The 24,093-nt window shown below is 35.6% G+C and overlaps 1 protein-coding gene across 2 annotated transcripts in view; it reads right to left on the bottom strand.

Annotated features, from left to right (window-relative positions):
* The window catches only part of PTEN (phosphatase and tensin homolog), a 92,312-nt gene that overhangs the window by 62,497 nt on the left and 5,722 nt on the right, over positions 1–24,093 (bottom strand). Inside the window, exon 2 of one of the 2 annotated variants that reach the window (XM_060642997.3) lies at positions 4,105–4,189. In XM_060642997.3, coding sequence (XP_060498980.1) covers positions 4,105–4,189 — 85 coding nt within the window. Of the gene's footprint in view, positions 1–4,104; positions 4,208–24,093 lie in introns of those variants that run through there. The other variant, XM_060642998.3, reaches the window with a different exon arrangement.

Genomic DNA, 24,093 nt, shown 5'->3' on the forward strand with positions numbered 1-24,093 from the left:
TTGGGATGACAAACACTTCCTTTTTCATGGAATATCAACACATAATTAAGGTTGATTGAGAGATCAACATATAAGAATATGTGACGTTTCTTCAGGGAGAAAATGTATAAAAGAGGAAAGCTGGAAGCTGCACCTGAATCTGTAATACAGCCATATATATATATATGTATATATATACATATATATACACACACACACACACACAGATAAAAAGGCTGAGAGTATAGAACACAATGAATAAAGTCTTTTTTTTTTTTTTTAAAGAAAATCACTATATATCAGAAGACTAAGCTCAAAGCATTTCCTTACAATAAATATGGGAACCCACCCACATCTAACATCGTTCCAATAAAACGGGAAGCAAATTACTTCCTACTGATTTCAGACTAAGGGGAAATATTGTTCTATGCATCTTTTTTCATTTTCAACACTTCCCAAATTATGCTCCAAGGAACACTGTTTAGAAGACATTATTTAACATATAAAAAGAAAAGAAAGAGAGAAGGGGGAAGGAAAGGAAGGGAAGGGAAGGGAAGAGAAAGAAAAAACAGGAAAAGAAAAGCAGCATATTCAAATTTCACTCTTGGGAGAGTTACAAGGCATAGTAGTATATTAAAGGTTCTTCAGTAAGAAAGCCAGTTCACGACTCTATTAAACCTACATTTGTCTGATTTATGAAGTACAGAACAGTTCCTAAGCTATGTCTGTTAAACACATAATTCATCACTTTGTTAAAGACTGCTTAGATTTTATACCAGATAACATATAAATTAGGGTAACTTCAATATTAGCCCCAGGGATGAGATTACCACACAATAATCAATTATCTGAATAAAACATTGTTTCAAATTACCAGCAGTTCAGAGCAAGATCTTAGGGGCAATAAAGGAGGAGGAGAGAAGGTGGTTAATAAGAGGAAAAGAAGAAAAAACAATCTGGGAAGAGTTCAGCTCTTCAACTTTCTTTTTGAGACGTCGTTGTCCTACCCTGTCAATTCTGATTGCTTATTAAACAAAACATTTGCAGTTAAGATAGTTAAAAATTTCAGCTTTGTTCACTTCTCCCCGACTTTTTATTTTTTTGCATCAATTCCTGACCCTAGGAGGTAACCTCAAAAGAAGTTAAATATTTGTCACTTGAGTACCTCAAATATAAAATTTCACGTTGCCATTAACAAACCATATCCCCAACGGTTAAATACTGCATAATTTAAGTAAAGGCATTTGCAATGTGAGTTTCTTGTACTCAAAGCAAAGATGTTCAACACTAACAAAGTATGAACCTGGCATAGTGTTTCTCCTTTGGGGAGAAATCATAGAAAACACATGGAATGAGAGGGCAAAGGAAAATCCAACTGGAAATGTTTGTTGAGAGAAAATTTACAAGAATAAAGACACATTTTTCACTGAGACATTATCATCTTTGAGCCAAAAAGGAATCACTACTGATTATTACTACTGTGTCCAATACCGTGGGAACCAAACAAGAAAATCAATCATTTAGGTACTAGAGACAGCCATTCCCCCTTGGAGAAGTTAATCCTAACAGGCCAATTACTTGGAAGTTACTTATTTTTATTTTATTTCACAGGAAAAACCAAAACTATCTTCTTGGTCACTGTTCATCCTCTCTCTCGCAGAAGGGGAGCGGAGTGAGCAACGGAAGCCAGCAAAGCCTCACTAGCCATTTATCCCCCAATCGCAACATGTGGGAGGGCAAGACAAACCAGGCACAGCATAGCTATTATATTCCACAGGTAATTCCTCATCATTTACGTGCTATTACCACTGCCATTACCATAAAGGTGACAGGATCAGTTGGCTAAAGCAACTACTGGCTAAATAAAAAACCATGTACATAAAACTTTTTTAAGGAATAACATTTGAAAAAGCCAAGAACTGGACAAAATAAGCTAGATACATTAAAGCAGGCAGAATAAACTTCAATCTTGGTTACAGATTACAAATTAAATTTGGGAATCCTTTTTTTTTTTTCCAATAACTTTTTAATGTTTTGTTTTATTTTATTTTTGAGAGAGAGAGAGAGAGTGCACGAGCGAGCATGAGCAGGAGAGGAGCAGAGAGAGAGGGAGACACAGAATCTGAAGCAGACTCCAGGCTCTGAGCTGTCAGCACAGAGTCCGACATGGGGCTCGAACTCGTGAACCGCGAGATCATAATCTGAGCCAAAGTCGGACGCTTAACTGACTGAGCCACCCAGGAGCCCCAAATTTGGGAATCTTAATTCAGTGTCATTAATTCAGGCGAGGGCTATGAAGTCAGAAGATGACATATCAAAATGCTTCCCAAAAAAGTATTTTCTTGGTGAAATTATTACAAGCTAAGGTCTGAAAATGAAGTGTACAGATCCAAAAACTGAACTTTATCAGTAACCTGAAAGATGAAAAATCAGCCTCGTGACTAACAAGTCAGAAGAAACTAATTCAGTCAGAAGAGAACAAAGAGAACCAACCAAAACTAACATGCCAGGTTAATTTACCACGAGGATGATACCCTTACGGTGATCAGAAAACTTGTCCTCTACCCAGACTATTCATACTCCTTTTCCAGGTACGAGTACTAACCTGATTTGATTGAATCAGTACTTGGTTGGACACAGAACGATAAAGCAGTAATATAAGATAGTCACCCTGGAGGATATCTTGCCTAGGTCATAAGGAGGCCTCATGAACACTCCTGCACCACCGCAGAGAACACAAGTCTGGTGACTGCACGACTCCTTTTCCAGATCCTCCTCCTCTGCTGATTCAAAATTTACGTCCCTCATTCTTTTCTCTACCACCCACATTTTCTGTACATGTGTACTGCCACTGACTAAACCGTATCACAGTGTTGCTCTCATGGATCTGTGATGGTAAGCATCCTTCCAACTGTGTCCCACCTAACTAGGAGAAAACAAATTTATTTCCCTATTTTCGAGTTCTTAAACAGCACTTCTAACAGTCTCATGTAGCTATAACTGTAATACAAACTACAAAGAAGTAGTTTGGGGCTTTTCTGTAGTTTTTGTAGACACTGACATTTACTAATTCTGCACAGAACAGAAACACTACAAAAGTCCAACTGGACACAACTCAATATGGCAAAATTTAAATATACGTTGGTTCAAAGCAAATTGGTAAAAACTTACCACTTAGAAAAACAACTTGTGGCTCACTCATATAAGGACACAGGTCGGCTCATGTGCTTAAACAACTAATACAAAAGGACTCTACACCTGCATAATGCTTTACAAAGTGCTGTCCCACTCACTGTAACATTTAATTCCCAGCAAACATTTAAATCCAAAGTCTCCAAGAAAGAGATTTCTGAAAGAGCATAAAGGGAATAATCCAAAATTTTAAACTTTAAAAACCATTAAAGTTTCTACGGACATTTACAGTTAGTTTTTCATACATAGATATTTTTTATTTGGAATGAGAAAATATATTGAGACTACACAGCAGACACAAATTTCTTCTCTCATGAAACACATGATGTACTCTTAGGTTATAAATGTATTAAAATCATTTAAATGGGCCTTGAGAAACATTGTTCGGAACTGAATGATAATCACACTTAGAAAATTACTCACGTTTATAAAAGAGACAAAGTCAGACTTTGGTTTGCCCACCAACTCCTGTCCAGACCCTCTACCAAATACTTACTCAAACGCTTGGTACATTTATGCCCTACTATAAACTGTTGTATGTAAAAAAATACATGGTATCAGTTATCTCCAACTTGGGATGAATAAATTTAAGTGAATGAATCCGCTTGATGTTAAACCTAATCCCCTACTGTGAAATAAAAGACAAAACCATAGTGTAATGGAATCCAGACATTAACTTGGTTAAGAAGTATTGTATGGAGTCCATGAAATTACATCACATACACCTGATCATGTCAAAGGTCAGTTCTTATCAACGGAGTTGTATCCCACTGAAGTCCATTAAACAAACAAAAAAGCAGTACAGAGCACCAACATGATAAAAATAAAGTTTACCTCACGAGTACATCGTTTTCTATGGTTTAGAAATCTTCTCTAAATGAAAATACAGCATGAATACATCAATAGTTGAAACAGAAAATTAAGAGTTCTTACCTTACTACATCATCAATATTGTTCCTGTATACGCCTTCAAGTCTTTCTGCGGGAAACCCCATAGCAATAATGTTTGGATAAATATCTGAGTACTTAGGTTAAGGAAATATCTGAAATATGCAAAAATGCAAACTACGTGTAAATGTTTTAAAGCATTAGCTGATTATAAAAAGTACTATACCTATGTTAGCAAAAGACTGTCAAATTTATTTATTTATAAACCATCATGCATAATTAAGAAACACAAGTGAATACATTAATTCCGAAAGAATTATATCAAAATAATTATATGGCAAAATAATTTTCAAATCCCTCTACCTACTACATTAAAAATGCCCTCAAGGAAAAAACTTAACTTCCACATTTACGGTATTTAGGCATATGTACATGAAAAACAAAAACCTCAGACTTTATAAATCACAGAACTCAAGTTATCTTGGGACAAAAACCAAGTATCAAAATAAAAACAAAAATAGCTACACAACTTCTAATTTTTTCATGAATATAAAACGCACCATGGCATAGAGAAAGGGAGCTACAATTAAGAATTAGGAAGCCAGATTTAAGACCTGGCTGTTCATCTAACCAGTTGTATAATTTTGACATGTGACTTAGACATTTGCAGGCTTCAATTTCCTATTCCACATGATTAGGCTGAAACAACCACAGTGATCTCTTCCAGTCCTTGGTATTTGTGACTTGGTAATACCGAACTAAGGTACAAACTTATTCTCCCTTTCCATCAAGGTAATCAACATTTAGCATGCCATTCTATTCACTTATGTCACACACTATATTTGGCATAAAAACTTCTGCACTCCAGAAGCATTAACTAAAACACACACACACACACACACACACACACACACACACACACACACACACACACACACAATCTACATTTCTATGTATTTTGGATCATACCAGCACTGATTTCTTCTTGAGATCCACTATCCATCTCTTTAATCTCATAATTTTCTGACATGGACCTTCCAAAACAGCCAAGCTAATCTGCCTCAAGCCTCTCTTCAAAACCATCCCTAAAGTGTTCTGCCTGTCTACTTCTGGACCCATTCATTTTTCAAATACAATTCAAAATTCATCAAAGCCAGTGCCCTTTTCTAGATCTTTTTTCCTTCACTTTCTGCTACATTCACATTATTGAGTTGATCTCAGTATTATTTCCAATCCAAAAATAATTATCGAATTACTAAAAGCTTTTATTTTAGTATCAGAATTTTTAAAAGGTTTTATCCATAGTTTTGCCACACACTGATTGAACAGACCTAACAAATATTTTAAGAAAAAAGAAGCACAACATATACAGTATACTACCTTTTATATGAAAAAATATTTACTGTTTGGATGAAATAACATTTACACACGTATTTGCTTGAATTTGAACTTTCCAATGCACATGTGCACACCACACACACACACACAACCGAGAAACTAATACAAATGTTTGCTTCATAGAGAAGGGAGGGGGAAGGGAAAGGGGAGAAGCATACACTAAAAACAGCAACAACAAACCTGACTAAATACCAAATTGATGACCAGGAGAAATGATTTCATCTGGACAGTGCAACAATTTTACTGTACTTCTTGTTAGGAAGCACACTATAAGAACAAAAACAGCTAGAAAAAAAATTTTAAACTTCTTCTGAGAGTTCGTTTTTACTAATATCAGTATGGATATCCTCAAGCTTTTTTTCTTTATATTGTAGGGAAAAAAATAAAATTTCGCTAATGATTTTCAGATTCATGATTACAGACATAAAAGAGATACCATTATAAAATCAAGAAATCAACGGGGTACCTGGGTGGCTCAGTCAGCTAAGTGTCTGACTCTGGACTTCAGCTCAGGTCATGATTTCATGGTTCCTGAGTTCGAGCGCCTTGTTTCCCTTGCTCTCTCTCTCTCTCTCTCTGCCCCTCCTCCACATTCTCTCTCTCTCTCTCTCTCTCTCTCTCATTTGCTCCCAAAAATAAACATTAAAAATTTTTTAAATAAAAAAATCAAAAATCAAGGTAAAAACATTAATTAAATACGAACTCACGTTAAAATGTATGTTCTCTAGGTCTTTTCACTGAAGTGGCCTAAAAGCATGTTACCTTAGCAAAAGTAAACAATCCTAAAACCCAGATTTCATCTCTCATATCATAATACATTAAAAGGTACTAAACTCCTTGGAACAACAGCTGATGCCAGGGGTGGGACAAGAAGGTTCAAGGTGAGCCTGGGATTCCTTTCTGTGCCAGAGAACATGGAAGGTGTACAGAGACTAACGGTCTATACCAGACATAGAAGCTAACAGGAAGGACATCCCAACAACTAAAACTGTAACAATCTGAGCATCAAAGAAAAAATTTAAACGCTAGTAAATTAAAACACCCTAAATAAAACTAAAACCTTGAGCCTATAAAGATGTTCAAAAGAAAAAAAGAAAATCTCTTTTTCATTTATTTGAAGTAGCTATCAGAATGGTTCTTTCTTTACTTTGAAAATAGCTAATGAGGGGGGCGGATTAAGTATTTATGCAAATTTTCCTGTAGGTACTATATTTCAGGGCAATCAAAGAGCCCCAGTTCATATGACAAAGATACACTTTACAGAAAAACACAAGAGAACAGAACTTTGAACATCATATTTTGCAAACCCTAATAAAATTATTGATTAGGCCAGGATCAACAACCGGTTCTAAAGCAGTAAGTGAGTTGATGATGAAGAACTGAACTTTCTGGAACACCTGGGTGGCTCAGTCGGTTAAGCATCTGACTTCAGCTCAGGTCATGATCTCACGGATCATGAGTTCGAGCCCCATGTGGGCTCTGTGCTGACAGCTCAGAGCCTGGAGCCTGCTTCTGATTCTGTGTCTCCCTGTCTCTGCCCCTCCCCCACTCAACTCTACCTCTCAAAAATAAACATTAACAAAAATTTTAAATAATAAAAAAAGAACTGAACTTTCTTACAGTCAAAGTAATGCCACACAAAATACTTTCTAATGTAAGGAAACAAACATAATTGAACAATGGGCAGAAGAGACTGCCACCACCCAATTTCACTGGTCAATCTCAGCATCATCAAGTGGAGATCGTATAACTTTTGATGTGATACAATATGAAGGACATAGCATCATCTATGATAGCCAAGCTATATTCAACCTGAGAACCCACCAAGCATTTAGATATAGCTACTCATTTACAAAGAGACAGAAAAACCAAGCTAACTGACATTATCAGAGAATAAACTGGATAAATTTAAAAGGTCTACAGCACATGACCCAGTCTCTGCTCAAATGCCCTTTTATTTTTTGAACGTTTGTTTATTTTTGAGAGACGGAGACCGAACATAAGCAGGGGAGGGGCAGAGACAGCGGGAGACACAGAATCCAAAGCAGGCTCCAGGCTCTGAGCTGTCAGCACAGAACCCGATGTGGGGCTCAAACTCACGAACTGTGAGATCATGACCTGAGCCGAAGTCGGACGCTTAACCAACTGAGCCACCCAGGCGCCCCTCAAATGCCTTGTTTTTAAAGGTGAGGAGGGGAGGGACAGGTAGCTATCCTTGACTTAAAAAGACTTAAGGGTTCTAAGAGCCAAGTTCACATGTACAATGCTGTTCTGGATACTGTTCTAGGCAAACCAGGCATAAAGAACATTTTTGAGCTAACTAGAGAAATATGAATATCATCTGGGCATTAGATAAGATGAAAGTTTACTGAAATGGAAAAGTAGACAGTATTATTATTATTGACTGAAATAAAGGTTTCAAAAGAGAACATATAGCATTACGTCATGTTGGCATAATAATGCATATATATCCATATAGACATATGTAGACAAAAAGATTTACAAACTAAGGTACTAAAAGTAATCATCTCTGGGTGGTAGAAATATATATTTTTCTCATTTTTGTTTTATATTTTCTACTTTTGGTACAATGCACCTGTACTATTTCTATAAAAGATTACAATTATCTCTAAGTCTATTTACTAAGCATCATGACAAAATATTGTCTTATCCTGCATGACTCAGTTTCAGCTGTGTAGCTAAAAAAAGAAAAAAATGCTGAGTTTCTGCCCAAAAACATATATGTATATACACATATATATGCACACACACACACACACACACACATACATATAATGATAAAAGTATCTAACACTTAAATAGCATTTACTATGTGGCAATTTTTGTTACTTTAAGAATTTATAAATTCACCCCAACCTCAAAGGGTTCTTTGCTGGAAAGGTTCCAAAACTACTAGGATTATCATTTTTAACATTACAAATATCAGCTGTCATCTGTTATTCTCACATAAGAAAGTAGTCCCACCTAAAAATGTAGCTCAATTCAAAGAGCTATGATTGGGAAGCCTGGGTGGCTCAGTCAGTTAAGCTGAGCAGCGCAGAGCCTGCTTCGGATTCTCTCTTTCCCTCTCTCTCTCTGCCCCTCCCCTACTCACGCTCTCTCTCTCAAAATAAATAAAAATGTTTAAAAAAAAGCAGCTACGTTCAATTATCGAAATGGTTTAGGCTGTTATACCCATTCATGAGAAAAATAAAAGAATGGAGGCTCAAATCAAGTCTACAGCAGTGTAATTCCTTAAAGTAAATAATCTTTACTTTGTAACTCTGTCTTGGGAGCACCAACATGTAGAAAATGAGAAATAACACTCGGAAAACAACATGAGGGAGCAGTAAGGCCCCAGAGCAGTGGCAGCTGCCGCCCGCCCAGAATTCCTACCTTAAAAATTATAAATATATGTCAGTCAAAAATATAAACTGAAATCACCCAAGGAGCGCCTGGGTGTCTCGGTCAGTTGAGTGTCCGACTTCGGCTCAGGTCATGATCTCACCGTTTGTGAGTTCGAGCCCCGCGTCAGGCCCTGTGCGGAGCCTGGAGCCTGCTCCGGATTCTGTGTCTCCCTCTCTCTCTACTCCTCCCCCGCTCACGATCTGTCTCTGTCTCTCAAAAATAAATAAACGTTAAAAAAAAAAAGAGAGAGAGAGAGAGAGAGAAATCACCCAAGTTTTTCTGAGCAATACAACAGAGAAATAGGTTTTATTCAAAGAAATAATAATGACTGCTACTAACAAACTTCCTAACTGAATTCTTAATTTCAGTGAAAACGCTAGGAAGATTTTTAGCCTTACAGAAGAGCACAGTAAAACAAAGGCCCTTGAAATGCAGTCACTTTTACCAGGACTAAACTCAAATTTATCCTTACACTATGAATACTAACTAATAAAGAAAATAAAGTTGCAAAGGATTTGATTAACTTACTTTAAAAAACTACTTGTTTATGACAATACATAAATGGGGATGTTACATACTCATTAAAGTAAACTCAATTGGCCCCCTCTTTCAATCACTTATCCAAACACAAATTGAACATTCTACGGAAGGGGCACTGAAAATGTAACGCTAAGTAAGCAAAGCCTACTGCATTGAGAGAGTTCCTGTTCTATCAGGGAAGACAGACACACAGACGTGCAACCGTGCCTCAGGCTCTACTGAATACAAGATCAAGATATTTTAAGAGAAAAAGAGAGCAGGATAAATTCTGTAAGGGCACGGATAAAGCTTCACAAAGTAGGCGATATGTTAGATAATCCTTAAGCAGTCAGGCATCAGCAGACAGAAGAACAAGAGCGACTGTAACATTCCAAGCAGAGTACAGGACAGAGTTATGGAAATACATAAAATATTTGGAAAAAGCCAGCAGTCCCATGTGGCTCGCACACAAAGCTCTATGGAGAAAGCACCAGGACAGAAGATTAGGTCTAGTTTTAAGGATGCTGTCGGCAGGGAGTTCAATTTAACCACACACAAGGAGTCAGAGGCCAGAAATAACGTGGGGGTCTTTTGCAGAGCAACAATCCAATACTTTCTTTACACAGAATCTAGGAAGCCGGTCTTTCAAGGTTTCCTTTTCCTCAAATTCTCACCTTCCTTTTTCACAGTTTGAGATTTTACCCAAGACTTTGGCACCCATCAGAAGTTAGAACGAGGCAGAGAACACGTGCCACGGTATGGGAAATACCTTCCCATTTAATCCTAACTATCCTACTGAGTAATATTACCATTTCATAAATGATAAAATTGCAGGTCAAAAAGACTGAGTAATTTGTGCAAGGTTCCACAGCCAATAAGTACTAAGTTATGATTCAAACCTGTTAAGTGCATAACCCAAAGCCCAGGCTTTTTATACCATGCTGCCTCACAAAAGGGGATTAAAATTTTTTTTATATATTTCCAAATCAATAATAAAAAATTTACAAACGAAGCAGGCTCAAATGAAAGTGAATTTTACTAACCAAATGTTAAAACTTCTAAAAGATAATACAAAACTCACTGGCATTTCCAATACTGAATGTCAGCAATAACGAGGGCTGAATTTTGAAGCAAGTATTTCTTATGCCAAGACTTATGCCAATAAACCTCTAATATGACTTTTTTGCTTACCAGTATGTCTAAATTTCTGACATACCTTTTTAGACAATTTAAACCAAATAAATATAAGTGAGAAAAAATAATGTATGATTTTTAATACAGAACAGCCTTAACCTGAACTTACTGGATATACTCTTAAACAAGTAGTAGAGGGTTTAATATGAAATTCTGATCTAATGACTTACAAATGCCGAACATAAAGAATTATACTAACTAGGTCACTAAAGAGAGCCAAATATTTTGCCATCTAGGGATCTACTCGCAGGCGGTATGGCGCCATGGCTACGAACGTTTGCTCTAGAGCCAAACTGTCTGGACTTGAACTCTAGCTTCAGGTACATCCTTTTTGCAAGTTCCATACCCTCAGTTTCCTATGAAAAATGGGACTGGTGAAAATACTCATCATACAGGGTTTTCTAAGGAATAAATGCGTGAATATATTTAAAAAATGACCAGAACATAGTGGCAGTTGTCTAACAATTGAATGGCACAGACCTAGACCACAGGAGCTCACCGTAACTATTTGGGTGGTTTTTTTTTTTCCACTGACACTGACTTACTGAATAGCCTAATCCTTCTCAAGAGCACCAAAGCCTAACAGAAACCTTAACTCTTTGAAATCTTGACAATATCACTTGACAGTATCATGAGCACCTGGGTGGCTCAGTCAGTTAAGCATCTGACTTCGGTTCAGGTCATGATCTCACGGTTCTTGAGCTCAAGCCCCACAACGGGTTCTGGGATGACGGCGCAGAGCCCGCTTCAGATCCTCTGTGTCTCTCTCCTCACTCTCCTTTCTCTCTCTTCCTCCCTCCCTCTCTCTGTCTGAAATAAACTTTTAAAAAAAAGAAACAGAACAAATGTAAAATATTCCCAAATTCCCCAAAGGAAAAACAAAAGCCTTCTTTCCCCATTATCAGTGGCCACGTGCAGGAAGCAGGGAGGCAGAAGAAACGCACACGTACACGCCTGGTACTTTGTGTTTCGCTCGCCTAAGCTGGAGAGCCACGAGAGCCACCACTGCTACAGGAGATGACATGCATGACATACAGCAGACAGTCTCCTTTGGCCCAACCTTTGAGCAAATGTGTTCAACTTGTTTTAATTAAGGTATCATTTACATACAATAAAATACAAGATCTTAAGGGACTCATTGCTGTTTTGATAATTACATAGACCATATTTGGACAGTCTTGATTCAAGTGCTACAACAATCCCATCTCACACGACAGAAAACTGAATGAAAGAAAAAAATTAAATGTTAATTAAGGGGCGCCTGGGTGGCTCAGTCGGTTAAGCACCGACTTCGGCTCAGGTCATGATCTCAAGGTTCCTGAGTTTGGGCCCCGCATTGGGCTCGGTGCTGACGGCTCAGAGCCTGGAACCTGCTTCGGATTCTGTGTCTCCCTCTCTCTGTGACCCTCCCCCGTTCATGCTCTGTCTCTGTCTCAAAAATAAATAAAAACGTTTAAAAAAAAAAATTTAAAAAAAAGGTAATTAAGTCCTAACACCTGTCCACAGAAGTCCGTTTCACCAATAACATTCACTGACATGCTGTAAAATAACATGGCTATTATATGAGCTAAATAAATTTTTACTGGTTGTTCTAAGTATCCAATCATGACTTAAAACACTAAAAGTATATGCTAAGTTACGCCTAGTTAACAAAACACCTTTTAGAAAACAACTTGTGAGTTGAGATTTCATACCTACCTTCTCAAAATTTTACTTGAACCTAAATTAATGGGGTTTATTTTACAAATTTAAGAATTTTCAAATAGAGGATAACCAAAAATACCTCCTTAAACCTTATTTTATGAGTGTGTTCCTGAAGGTAGACTGAATCTTAATTTAAGTATAATTATTGAAAATAAAGTTCTGAAGTTTCTTTGTAGTATTCAACATAATATATAAATCTACTTATCCCTAAACAACTTATAAACTAAAAAACCAATAGAGTAGTAGTATTCAAACCAGTAACACTTTTTTCCTGCCATAATTATTTTAGGGAAATATTTTATTTCCACCGATCACATATAAGCTACTTTAAAATTCTAACTGGCTGAAAGTTGACAAAATGAAGCCATAACATACACGGAACACGACTGGCTGGCACACGGAAAATGACATACAGATTCACAGAGGTAGTGATCAAAAAGCGTTGAAAGCAAATCTGAAGGGGCCTGGCTCACAAGAGAACACTGAGCTAAGCCGGCAACAGGAGTGAAGGAATAAATAGACTAAAAAGGAGAATTGAAAGCAAGTTAGCAAATACCAGGACTTCACCATTTAAGTTTCCTTTCCAGGAATTTCTGGAGTTTTTTCCCTGCTTTTTGTCAGGGCTTTCAACTAACGGATGCTTAAGGATCAGGTGAGAGGAAAAAAAATTCAGCCACTGACTCATAAGCTACACCAGGTCTACATGTTTGTTTCAACAAATTTTAACAAGTTTAAATGTAACAAATAGTTTCCACGCGTATCCCAGTTATATCTGTCTTATCAACTTTACTAATCAAATTATGCTTTAAATAACTGCCACTCTCATAGACTTGTAAGAATTTTTCATTTAATGAAACATTTCATATTTCTTACTACATTTTGTTTTTTCCTATTAAATGTGTAAAATGTTTGTATCTGGTTTCTAAATTGAAGACTCATATGGGTAGGAAAGCAGAAATAGGACTTCCTTGAATTTTCCAGTTGATAAAGTGCTAATTGTTCATTATTTGAGAACAATTTGTCCCAACATACAAAGCATATAATCATTCCTGGTATACAGTTTGGTACAGACCAAAGTAACACAGCCTAAAATCTTATTTTCTAAAGTACCAAAGCTTGAACTACAGCAATATAATAGAAAGAATGCTCCCAATGATGGGCATTTTATGAATAAAGAAGTAATGGTCAGAACAACACAGGACACAGGAACATTTAAATATTTACTAGGTGCCAGGCCCTGTACGGGAGCACTTAATGCATACTGTCATTTAATATAGAAGACCAGAGTTCCGTTCTCAGCTTTGCAATTTAAAAACCTATGACTTGAGGTAAATTACTAAATCTCTGGGCCTCAAATATTTTTTGTGTCTTTTTTTCTGCAAAATAATGATAATACCTGCTGTAACTTCTTCACTGGTTGTTTCAAGGATCAAATGAGATATCTAGATATATCTTTAAATCTATAAACTGAAAAGGGCTCTACAATTGTAGCAAGAAGTTATTATTATTTGAGGTTTGCATGGGTCAGAAATGTCCTGTTAATTTTAGTTTTAATGTCTCATTACAAGGCGACTCAATATGGTGTTTTTATAAACAAATTATAAAAGAAAGAATTCCAATACATTCACTTCAATTCACTTTAGCATAAATTTTAGGTTCCTTTTAACACTTCTAAATTAACTGCCCACAGTGCCAAACCAGAAAGGAAGACTGACTGCCAAGTAATTTATGAACTCTACTGGAGTTTTCTACTCCTCCAAACAATTAGAACCTCACAACTTTCTCTCGTGTTGTTATATTATACCAACTTGTCTTGACTGAAAAGTTTACACATATTTTTGCTTTGAAATGAAGTGTAGACCTCCCTTTCTAAATTTTTTTAAAATCTTTTTTTAAGTAGGCTCCACGCCCAACGTGGGGCTCGAACTCACAACCCTGTGATGAAGAGTTGCATGCTTTTCAGACTGAGCCAGCCAGGTGCCCCTAGATCTCACTTTCTAAATAAAAAATCACATTCTTCAAAGGTAACATCAAGAATGTTAGTAAGTCTTCTACTTAGTAGCAACACTATACATTGGTTCATTTGACAAGAAATCTACAATCTGTAACAAAGAGCTATGAAACACTCTTCCCTTTTATAGTGGACACCCGAAAACAAACAAAAAAGTAGACTATACTTTTCACAATATTCACAATAATGCTGTTTATAAAAGAAAAAAATGGAAATAACCTTAACATAGTACAGTAAGCAAAATGTGGTACTTAACCTGATGAAATATTACCTATATATAGCTTTAAAAATGACAAATAAAAATTACTTTGTGAATACATATGTATGTAATTATGAGCATATGTACATTAACAAAGAGGGAAAGACAATGTCAGGACATACACCTGACACAGAATTAACTATTTTTCCTACTGTTTAAATTTAAGATTAAGATTACACACAGTTTCTAAAAACTTTTTAAAGGAACAATCAAGGAACTCTGAACTTTATTTAAATTTAAGCAAATCAGAACCACGGAAAAGTATCTTATCAAGTCACTGATAATGCTAGCAATACTCTAAAATCCAAAGTACAATTTTTTAGTGTATTAGCTGGATTAGTCCCCTCAACGAATTTAATCAATTTTTCTTCAGAGTTGTTATGAAATAATGTATCTACAACTGTTCAAGCCTACATCTGTGAACCTCTAAAAATTTAAGTTGCCCAACTAACTGGTTTTAACGAGTATGAGAAACAATTACCTTCTTCCTAGGTCTCTGGATGAATACGATAAGACTGATTTCCTGTTTCAGAACTCTGCTGCTGTTAAAATACACACACGCACACCCTACCCCCTCTCTATGGTTTTGCTTCCACTAACAAACATCCAAGACTGACTACCAATGACAAATCAAATAAAATACGGTTATAACTTACATAACAACTTTCAAAAAGATCATTAGGTCAACAAAATGCATTAGACATACTTGTCAGCATTATATACCCGAACTAAGCCAAAGCTAACTCTAATTTTCTACAGCAAAATCATAATAAATAACATGAAAAATTAGAAAAGTTAAAATTATAACACTGATCCACCATTACTATACAGAAAAGAGTATCTGTAACGCTATAAATGTTGTATTCGCTATTAGACTTAATGTTACTTCTGTAATTCACTCTGTTATAAAAGCCATGCTTTTATCATTTATTGTACCACAGATAAAACCACTAGGTTTGGGCTACTCTATACAGTTATGCAAAACGACAAAAGGCTATTAACTTTTACAGAAAAAAAAAACAAACAGGTAAGATATGGAAGATGACCAGGGATGTGTCAAGAGTTTGAGAATAAAGGCCTAGTAATATTTAGTGCAAATTACTCAAGAGTAGTAAACTGCATTAAAAAAAAAAAAAGATTCCAACATTTCCAACTATATTGATCTTTTAGATACAACCACGCACTAATTTCCTAATATTCAAAAACTACTACACACACCAGCTCCAAGCAAGTGTGTAGCTAGACTGCTTCATTTTATATTTGGCTTTAATATAATAAAATCATGTCTTTTTATTTTATATCTAAGCCAGGAAATCATTTGGAAAGGACTTGCTTTCTTTTTTCTTTTTTTTCTTCCAATTGGCAAAAACAGTTTTGCCTAACTGCAGTATTTTAATCCTGGATAAAAACAATATAAGCCAGAAATACATGTAGGTTTTAAAACACGAAGGCACACATACTGGCATTCATTACTACGTTAGGAAGACTCATATTACTGACTTTATGATAACTGTCTTGTACTATTGAAAAATATTCACTTCCCACTGAGTGTATTTTTATCATTATATGAACTTTATAATCACTTGAATATGTGGATTATCAAAAAAAAAAAAAACCCTGAAATTACATACACTGAATTACAAGTGAAAATTCATATTTTAAATTTTAATAATATGCAATTTTTAAATATACTAAAAAATATGAGAGCAAGTCTACATTGAACAGGTAATACTTTTAATTTTCATCAGCTACCCTTAAATGCTTGTTCCTGAAGCATTATCGTTTTAGTATAAATCTAATTATTACAATTGGGGAAAAAAATGCCCAATTACTGATCATAATTAGTTGTGGAATCTTCATATTCAGAGGAGAACATACTAATCATCTTGGAAAATAAGCTGAAACATGAAAGCAAAAACTAAGGAATCAACTCTGTCAACCAATAAACTTTTTAAAAACATGAAGTTCAATATACAGAAAGACAAAAATAAAAGAAAGAATGGAGCGCCTGGGTGGCTCAGTCAGTTAAGCGTCCGACTTCGGCTCAGGTCATGATCCCACAGTTCGCGGGTTCGAGCCCCACATTGGGCTCTGTGCTGACAGCTCGGAGCCTGGAGCCTATTTCAGATTCTGTCTGTCTGTCTGTCTGTCTGTCTGTCTCTCTCTCTCTCTGCCCCTCCCCCACTCGTGCTCTGTCTCCCTCTGTCTCAAAAATAAAAAAACATTAAAAAAAAAAGAGAGAGAAAGGAGCTCTTAACACCTTACACACACTCTTTAAATACCATTCAGTAAACAAAACAAGTAACAACTTAGTATCTGGACAAAAATCTCACCTAATGTGTGCCGCCTCACTTAATGTCAGAGAGGAAATTTACGCACACATTATCTGTCTATCCAAAAAGGCACCATTCCTTCCATGGCCTACAGTGCAGACCTGAACAAATTCTATAAACTGATGCTGGTAAAACTATCTACTTCCATCAGACATGAATTTGAAATTGGCAAGATGTTTCTTACACACACAAAAAAGAGGCCCTAAACACAAAGTTGGATGTGGGAACATAAATCCAAAATCCTACCTAAACTGATATATTATACCGGGTCACATTAATCATTTGTCATGATGACAAACTTCTCAATAAAAAAACAAAGTCAATATAATAAATAAAACAAAGTAGATTAAAACTAATCAGATCTTATTATGCCCAACATGCAGTTTTAAAGACTTCTTTGCACCTTGGCAAGACCAAGTTCTTAGGGGTGAAAAGGAATTAAGTTATAGAAACACCTTATGTAATGGCTCCAAGGCAACAGCAAAATTTTAAAGGCAGAAAACTCATTTACTAGCAGAAAGATAAGAAGTGAGTTGTACAAGAAAGCAGAGAACCTGAAAAATATTTTAAAGCAAATATTTAAGGAATACATATTAAATCAGTTTCCTGATTAAGTTCTGTAATAATGAATTCCTAGGTATCAACTGCTAGGAAAACTAAGAGTTTAAAAATACCGAAATCTTGTATAACTTAATACCTCAGTTAAAACATGATGTTTCCACTTAAATATCCAAATAACCTTGTAAAACTAAATGACTAAAAGCCAGACTTCCATTACATAAGCTTTAGTTCTCAACCAGTATCTCTGCATTTTGGTAGAAAAATATAAACACTGGCATAACCACTAGGTTTTGTTTTTGCAAAAGCTTAAAATTTGACATTAGTCTTTAAAGACTGTAATTAATAGATGATTCCAAAACCAGAAATGTCAAGACCACTTATATCAGTAGATTATCTTAACTTTTCCCTACGTTTGAGTAACAGATGGTAAGCCTTAGTTCTTGGACACAACACAATAATCACAATCTGTGTGACCTTTTCAGTATTAAAAAAAAAATCCAAATAGCCTTAATAACCAGCACCTTGGTGTATTTTGCAGTAATACATATAATTTTGATCACAGTGGACAGAAACTAGATATGCAAAACTGCATCGTACTTTCAGTGTGCTGCTATTTATTTTACGTAAGGTTCCTACAACTAGTCCATGAACTCTTCAGACGTCAGAGTGCTTCTTCAGTTTTCAAAAGACACGCGCATACATTCACAAAGTATTTTTACTATTACTTTGTTTACATTAGCACCAAGAAGGCATATACCACACCTAGATCAAATTTTTTTTTAGTTTAATAACTGAAACAATTTTACCTCATTTAGAAAAATGTTACTCTAACAAGTAATTTTGTTTAAAAAAGAGAAGTCTGTTTCTTCCTCAATATTTTTGTTCTAAGTACACGAATTAATACATTCACTGAGATTTATCATTCAGCTAATGTCAAAATTATCTCCCTATTCTAATACCTGACACTTGAAAATCTGACACTAACAAATGCAACTTTTGATTATAAGTGCAAATGCACAGCAAACCTTCATCAATAAATATCACCAATTACCGAGGCAACTATGCAAATAGAAACTGTATCACTCAAAGTATGCTCCAGGGAACAGTAACATCATGACAAGCCATACCCTTTCTGATTAAAGATAGGAATGCAACAGAGTTATAACTACTTTTAGTATAAAATGTGATAGCTTATTCAAATTACTTCTGTATCCACTTTAATTTCAATACAATTTTCCTACAAAAGGAAATTTGACAGATCCAAAGTGTTTAGATATTTTCTTACTTAAATGAGTAAAATATGCTTAAAACTTTAAATATGCGATAGCTTTCCTATAAATAACCAAGGGGAAAAAAACTTCAATAGTCCAACACTTCAGCTTTTTTGTGTGCATAACAGATTATGATTTTATGAATCAAAATCATGAAAATCTTTCCTAATATTAGGTCATCTTAAATCTGCTCTAAAAAAAAATCAGAAAAATATAGCAGGAAAAAATATTAGCCAAATATTGAAAACAAGTTTAATGTATAACTATAGGGAAATAAATATATCTAATAGCCTCAACATTTAAAATAGTTAAGCCAATTATGAGGGACTCTGGAAATTGTTTAAAAATGCACACACACCTTTTAAGTTCAGTATGATGAATGACACTTTTTCTGGTGAATTACATTTTTAAATAAATGCACATAAACTAGAAGCTAAATGGAAACGTGAAGTTTCAAAGAAAGACAATGAGCACTTTAAAAAATTCTCTTTAGTTGTATATTTTATAAAACAAATTTTTTAAAAGAAATTTTCTTAGGTATGGTAAGCAAATGAAGTTTATTATTCATGTAATGAAATAAATACCATGAGCCTTACTCAATTAAATTATAGCAAAAAATGCCATCTGTTTTCCTTAACAAATCTGAAGCTATCATATAATTAGCAGTCCCGGTTTTAAAATATTTATCAGTATCTCTGGATACCTCCTGTAATTTCAAAAAGAATCACAACACTCAGTCAAAACTTAAATTTCATAAGAAGGTTTAAGATAGGCCTGACATTTTACTTTGCTTGTGTAAAATGAGAGGCAAAGTAAATTGTAAAATCAAGCAAACAGAAAAAGAAAAAAAAAAAAACAAAAAATCCTCATAGCAAACAATCTATTCCTAGAACACTTTCGTAATTACATTTGTCTGCCCTAAAAACAAAACAAAATTCAGAATCCACCAAGATACTCCCCTGACATCTCATCTCTGAACTAATCTAAAGCTCTGTCCTAATTTCTTCTAAAAACTTCACATTAATGCAAGTTTTTTTAATTAGATAAATAAAGCACTTTAATTCAACAGGCTGACACAGCAAAGTTAGGGTCTGGAAAAGAATGCAACACATCCATCAGGGAACCTCAGAGTCAGCCCTACTATCATTATCTGGAAAGATATGAGAAGTTTTTAATAACTTGTCAGAAATTTGCCATTTTGTACCCACACATTTAACTCCACCATATCTGACTATAATAAAAACAGCTTTAGAATAAAGTCTAAGACTAAAGAATGCATTAAACAACAAAAACCAAATACACTGGGGGCAAAGTATCTCTCAGTTGCTCCACAAGTATATAATTAAAGGAAACAAGCTAAAGATTACTTTAAAATTAAAAACTATTGCCAATATAAAGATGAAAAAAAGTTGGGTTTTTCTGTTTTTTGTTTTTTAATAGAGCATATCCATCCTGTTAGAGCGGTTCTATGTAACGTCCTTCTGAATACCTCCCTTTAAGGTACATTTAGACATTTATTGAAAACATCTTCAGTCTTTCTAAAAGGAGTTCAAAGCAAAACTTTCACAATCAGCCAAATAACACATGAGCCTTTTTCAAATAAACCTTTTTAGTCACCAGTGACATCTTTTGTGGGCAAAGTTCTCTTTATAAAGAGTACCGGGCTAACAGCAGTCCAAAGACCTAGATGTTTTGTAAAAGCCTAGCTCCATCAGTCATTAGCAAATTGACAAGCCATACCGCAGCCTAATGGCAAAGGTACTGACTTCCATCAAATATTATACTTATCATGTACCAGACACTTGGTACGTTTAAAGTAGAGTTTTTCAACCTCGCATTATTGGCCATTTGGGCCAGATAATTCTTTGTTGTGGGAGGGACTGTCCTGTAACCTGTAGGATGCACAGCAGCATCTCTGGGCTGCTACAAGATGCCTACCAGATGCCAAGAGCATCCCTCCCCACAGCGATCTCGCAGCTATGACCACCAAAATGTCTCCATGCATTGCCAAACGCCCAGACAAGGTGGGAAGGGGTCACTCCCAATTGGCAACCAATATTCTGAAAAACACCTAACCTATAGTTCCAACATACCTAAAAACCACCCTACAAGGATTTTTACCACGATGTTAGAGATGTGGAAAATAGGGTTCACTAATGTTAAGCCGTGTATCTTTTATCACACAACTGACAAGTGGCTGAGCAAGGATTTAAGCTGGACTTTAGGTCTAGCTGACTCCTAAGTCCATGCTCTTTGCATTCCACCATGCTGCTTTTCTAAACTTATTGCCTCATCTACATAATCAGAATAACATTTGCCATGTTGAGCTACTTAGGGTTTACAGAACAAACACACGTTAAGGATTTGTTTGACTGAAGATAGTATGGTATGGTATGGTGGCTCACAAAGTATGACCCTCGGACCACCAGGATTGGCACCACCTGGGAACCTGCTACAAATGCAAATTCTCAGACCCCAACCTAGACCTAATATTCAGAAATTCTTGGTGTAGGGCAAGTAATCTATAGTTTACCAAGCCCTCCTGGTTATTCGGATGCCCTCTAAAGTTTGAGAACCACTGACATAACATAATGGGAAAAATACTGCACCAAGTGCCTGAACATGCTGCATCCTTCCTTGGACTCAATCTCAACTACCTCTTAACAAGTTACTGATTCTTACTGGAGCCATGATTCCTATACTACAAAAAAATAAGGACAGTAATACTTTGTTCAGGCTCTTTTCTTCTTTGCAAAACCAAATGAGCTAAAGATTAAGAAAAGGCTTTGTTAATAAAAAACGCTAAACAAATCTAAGACATTGGTAGGATACACGCCAGCTAATTCTACTTACTACATTAAAAAGAAAAACACCCTTCTGACTCAAGTTCTCATCTTTCTCATTTCATATCTCATAAATGATTACGTAAGAATGTTAAATAAATTTTACATCATGGCTAGATACAGCCTGGCAAAACACAGTTTTCACATTAAGAAATAAAAAAAAAACAGGAAAAGCCCAAGCATTCCATTTGATCTCTAACAGACTCAGAGTAATACATAAATACACATTTAAAAAATAAACACCTAAAAATCAAGCTTAGTAACATCACCCAAACTTCATTTTAAAAGTAGAAAAAAGTTTTCAGTTCTACTTATTTAACCTCCAATCAGTTCAAAATGACTAAAATACTCAAAAAGAAGTCTCACTAATTCATGAGAGCAAAGGAATTTTAAACAGAAAAATTGCATTGATTTTAAAGCAAAGAGTTGTTTGCAATTTGAGCATGTATTCTGTATTTATAAATCACTTCAAGAATCCATCTGACTTAAAGAATACATGTTCAAGGGGCGCCTGGGTGGCTCAGTTGGGTAAACGTCCCACTGCAGCTCAGGTCATGATCTCATGGTCTGTGAGTTCGAGCCCTGGGTTGGGCTCTGTGCTGACAGCTTAGAGCCTGGAGCCTGCTTCGGATTCTGTGTCCCACCCCTCCCCCAACTCGCGCTCTGTCTCTGTCTCTCAAAAATAAATAAATGTTAAAAAAATTTTTTTTAAAAAGATGTGATTCATATCACAATGCATTTCATAACACCTTAAATAATTAGATACTCGTTCTAAAAGGTCAAAAGTATTAAACATATAAAATTGGCAGAATGCAATCCTTGCGGTTACTAGTAATGAAGAAATTCTGATATTTTGGCCTGCAAATCTACAAAAATCAAAGAAAATAAAATTCACAACTATTCTGAAGGGACTTAACAGTATTAAATCAACTGTAAGTTTTGGGTAGTGATATAAAGCAAAACACAGATGGCATGTGGCATGAGAGAAAGAGGATTTTAGACAACTCTACTGTCCTAGAAGATGTCAAACGTTCAACTCTCCAACCTAGACCTGGACCAAACCAAAACTACAGCCAGTTAGTACAACACACAACAAAATACGTAGAAGTCACATATATAATGAGACAGGGCACCATTCATTCTGCAATGCAAAACAAACCAACAAGCCCAGAAATTCACTGGAAATCAAGTGCTCCAGTACTGAGAGTACTGGGAGACAGCTGAGGGACCAGCAGGGACAAAGGGAAAAAAGAAGCATCCCTATACACACACGATGGCCTTTACTAGGCAGATCTCAAGCTTAGACCATCCTTCGCCACACCTGGTAAGAATGAATGAAGAAAAAAATTCTTTAGTTTTCTTCCCATTTCCAGGGACTAAAGTTATATTGAGACTCTTGATCAAATGTGAACACGGGATGCACTATAACACAAAATTTCAACACTAAATTAAAATTCTTACGTTATATGAATGCACCATGAGATTAACTATAAATTGTACTGTAGTAGCTGAAACCTGGCACTCAAAGTCCCATGCCTCTCCCCAAACTATGAACTTAAAAAAGAAATGCTAAGATACATACCTTTATTGATAAAGTTTATATAACTTTTTGTATCATACATTCAAAGTTTTCTTTGAGAAGATTACTCTTTGTAAATAAAATACAGGATATTTAAATTGACCTATCTTTAACACTAAAGAAAACTTACTATAACAATTTTTTACTTGAAAACATCTACTTCATGATGCAGTAACACCAGGAAGCTGTCCTCTTACCTATCTTACAGCAAATCCTCTGTGATTAGCATAATTGATTTTCTGTGGTAGACTGTGGGAGGGAGCGGACCTTTGCCTTCCGTGTGTGATGACACAAAGCAGTCGCAGACTGCTTACACTCAGAGCGCCTAAAGGGACACCCTGAGTTCAAACTCTACTCATAGTCTCAACCAATTAAAATTCTAACATATCCCAAACTGAGGAAACTCAGTTACAGTCACTGCTCCTCCCATAATAAATGAAAATACAAATTTCTCACATGTGGGTAATCTGAAATTGTAAGTTTTACCAGCAGCAGTGACCATGTATTTACAATGTGGCAGGCAGTATGCTAAGTGAGTCACTTACATCATCTCATTTATTCTTTAAGATAAATTTTACAGATGAAAACAGATGGAGAAAGATGAAGTAACCTACTCAAAGTCACCCAGCTGCTCAGTGGGAGAACCAGGATCCCAACACAGGCCGAAAGTCTGGCTGCAGAGCCCACACTGCTACCCCATCATCTAAAACGAAACAACGTACACACAATGTGTACATAAAACTAATAATATTTTAACGCAATTTGAAATAAATTTAATCTTATTTGAAAACTGTAAAACAATATCCACCAAGGTAATCTCTTTGGAGAGTTCCTTACTTAGAAATATGAGGATAGTCTGCTGACTTTATACTTATTTACACACACTAACCCAATGTTCAAACACTTCCGTAGTCGACACGACGACTACTGACGACAATTAAAGTGTAGAACCAC

The sequence above is a fragment of the Panthera onca genome, chromosome D2 (assembly GCF_046562875.1).
Source record: "Panthera onca isolate mPanOnc1 chromosome D2, mPanOnc1 haplotype 2, whole genome shotgun sequence".
In the NCBI taxonomy this organism is placed as follows: Eukaryota; Metazoa; Chordata; class Mammalia; order Carnivora; family Felidae; genus Panthera; species Panthera onca.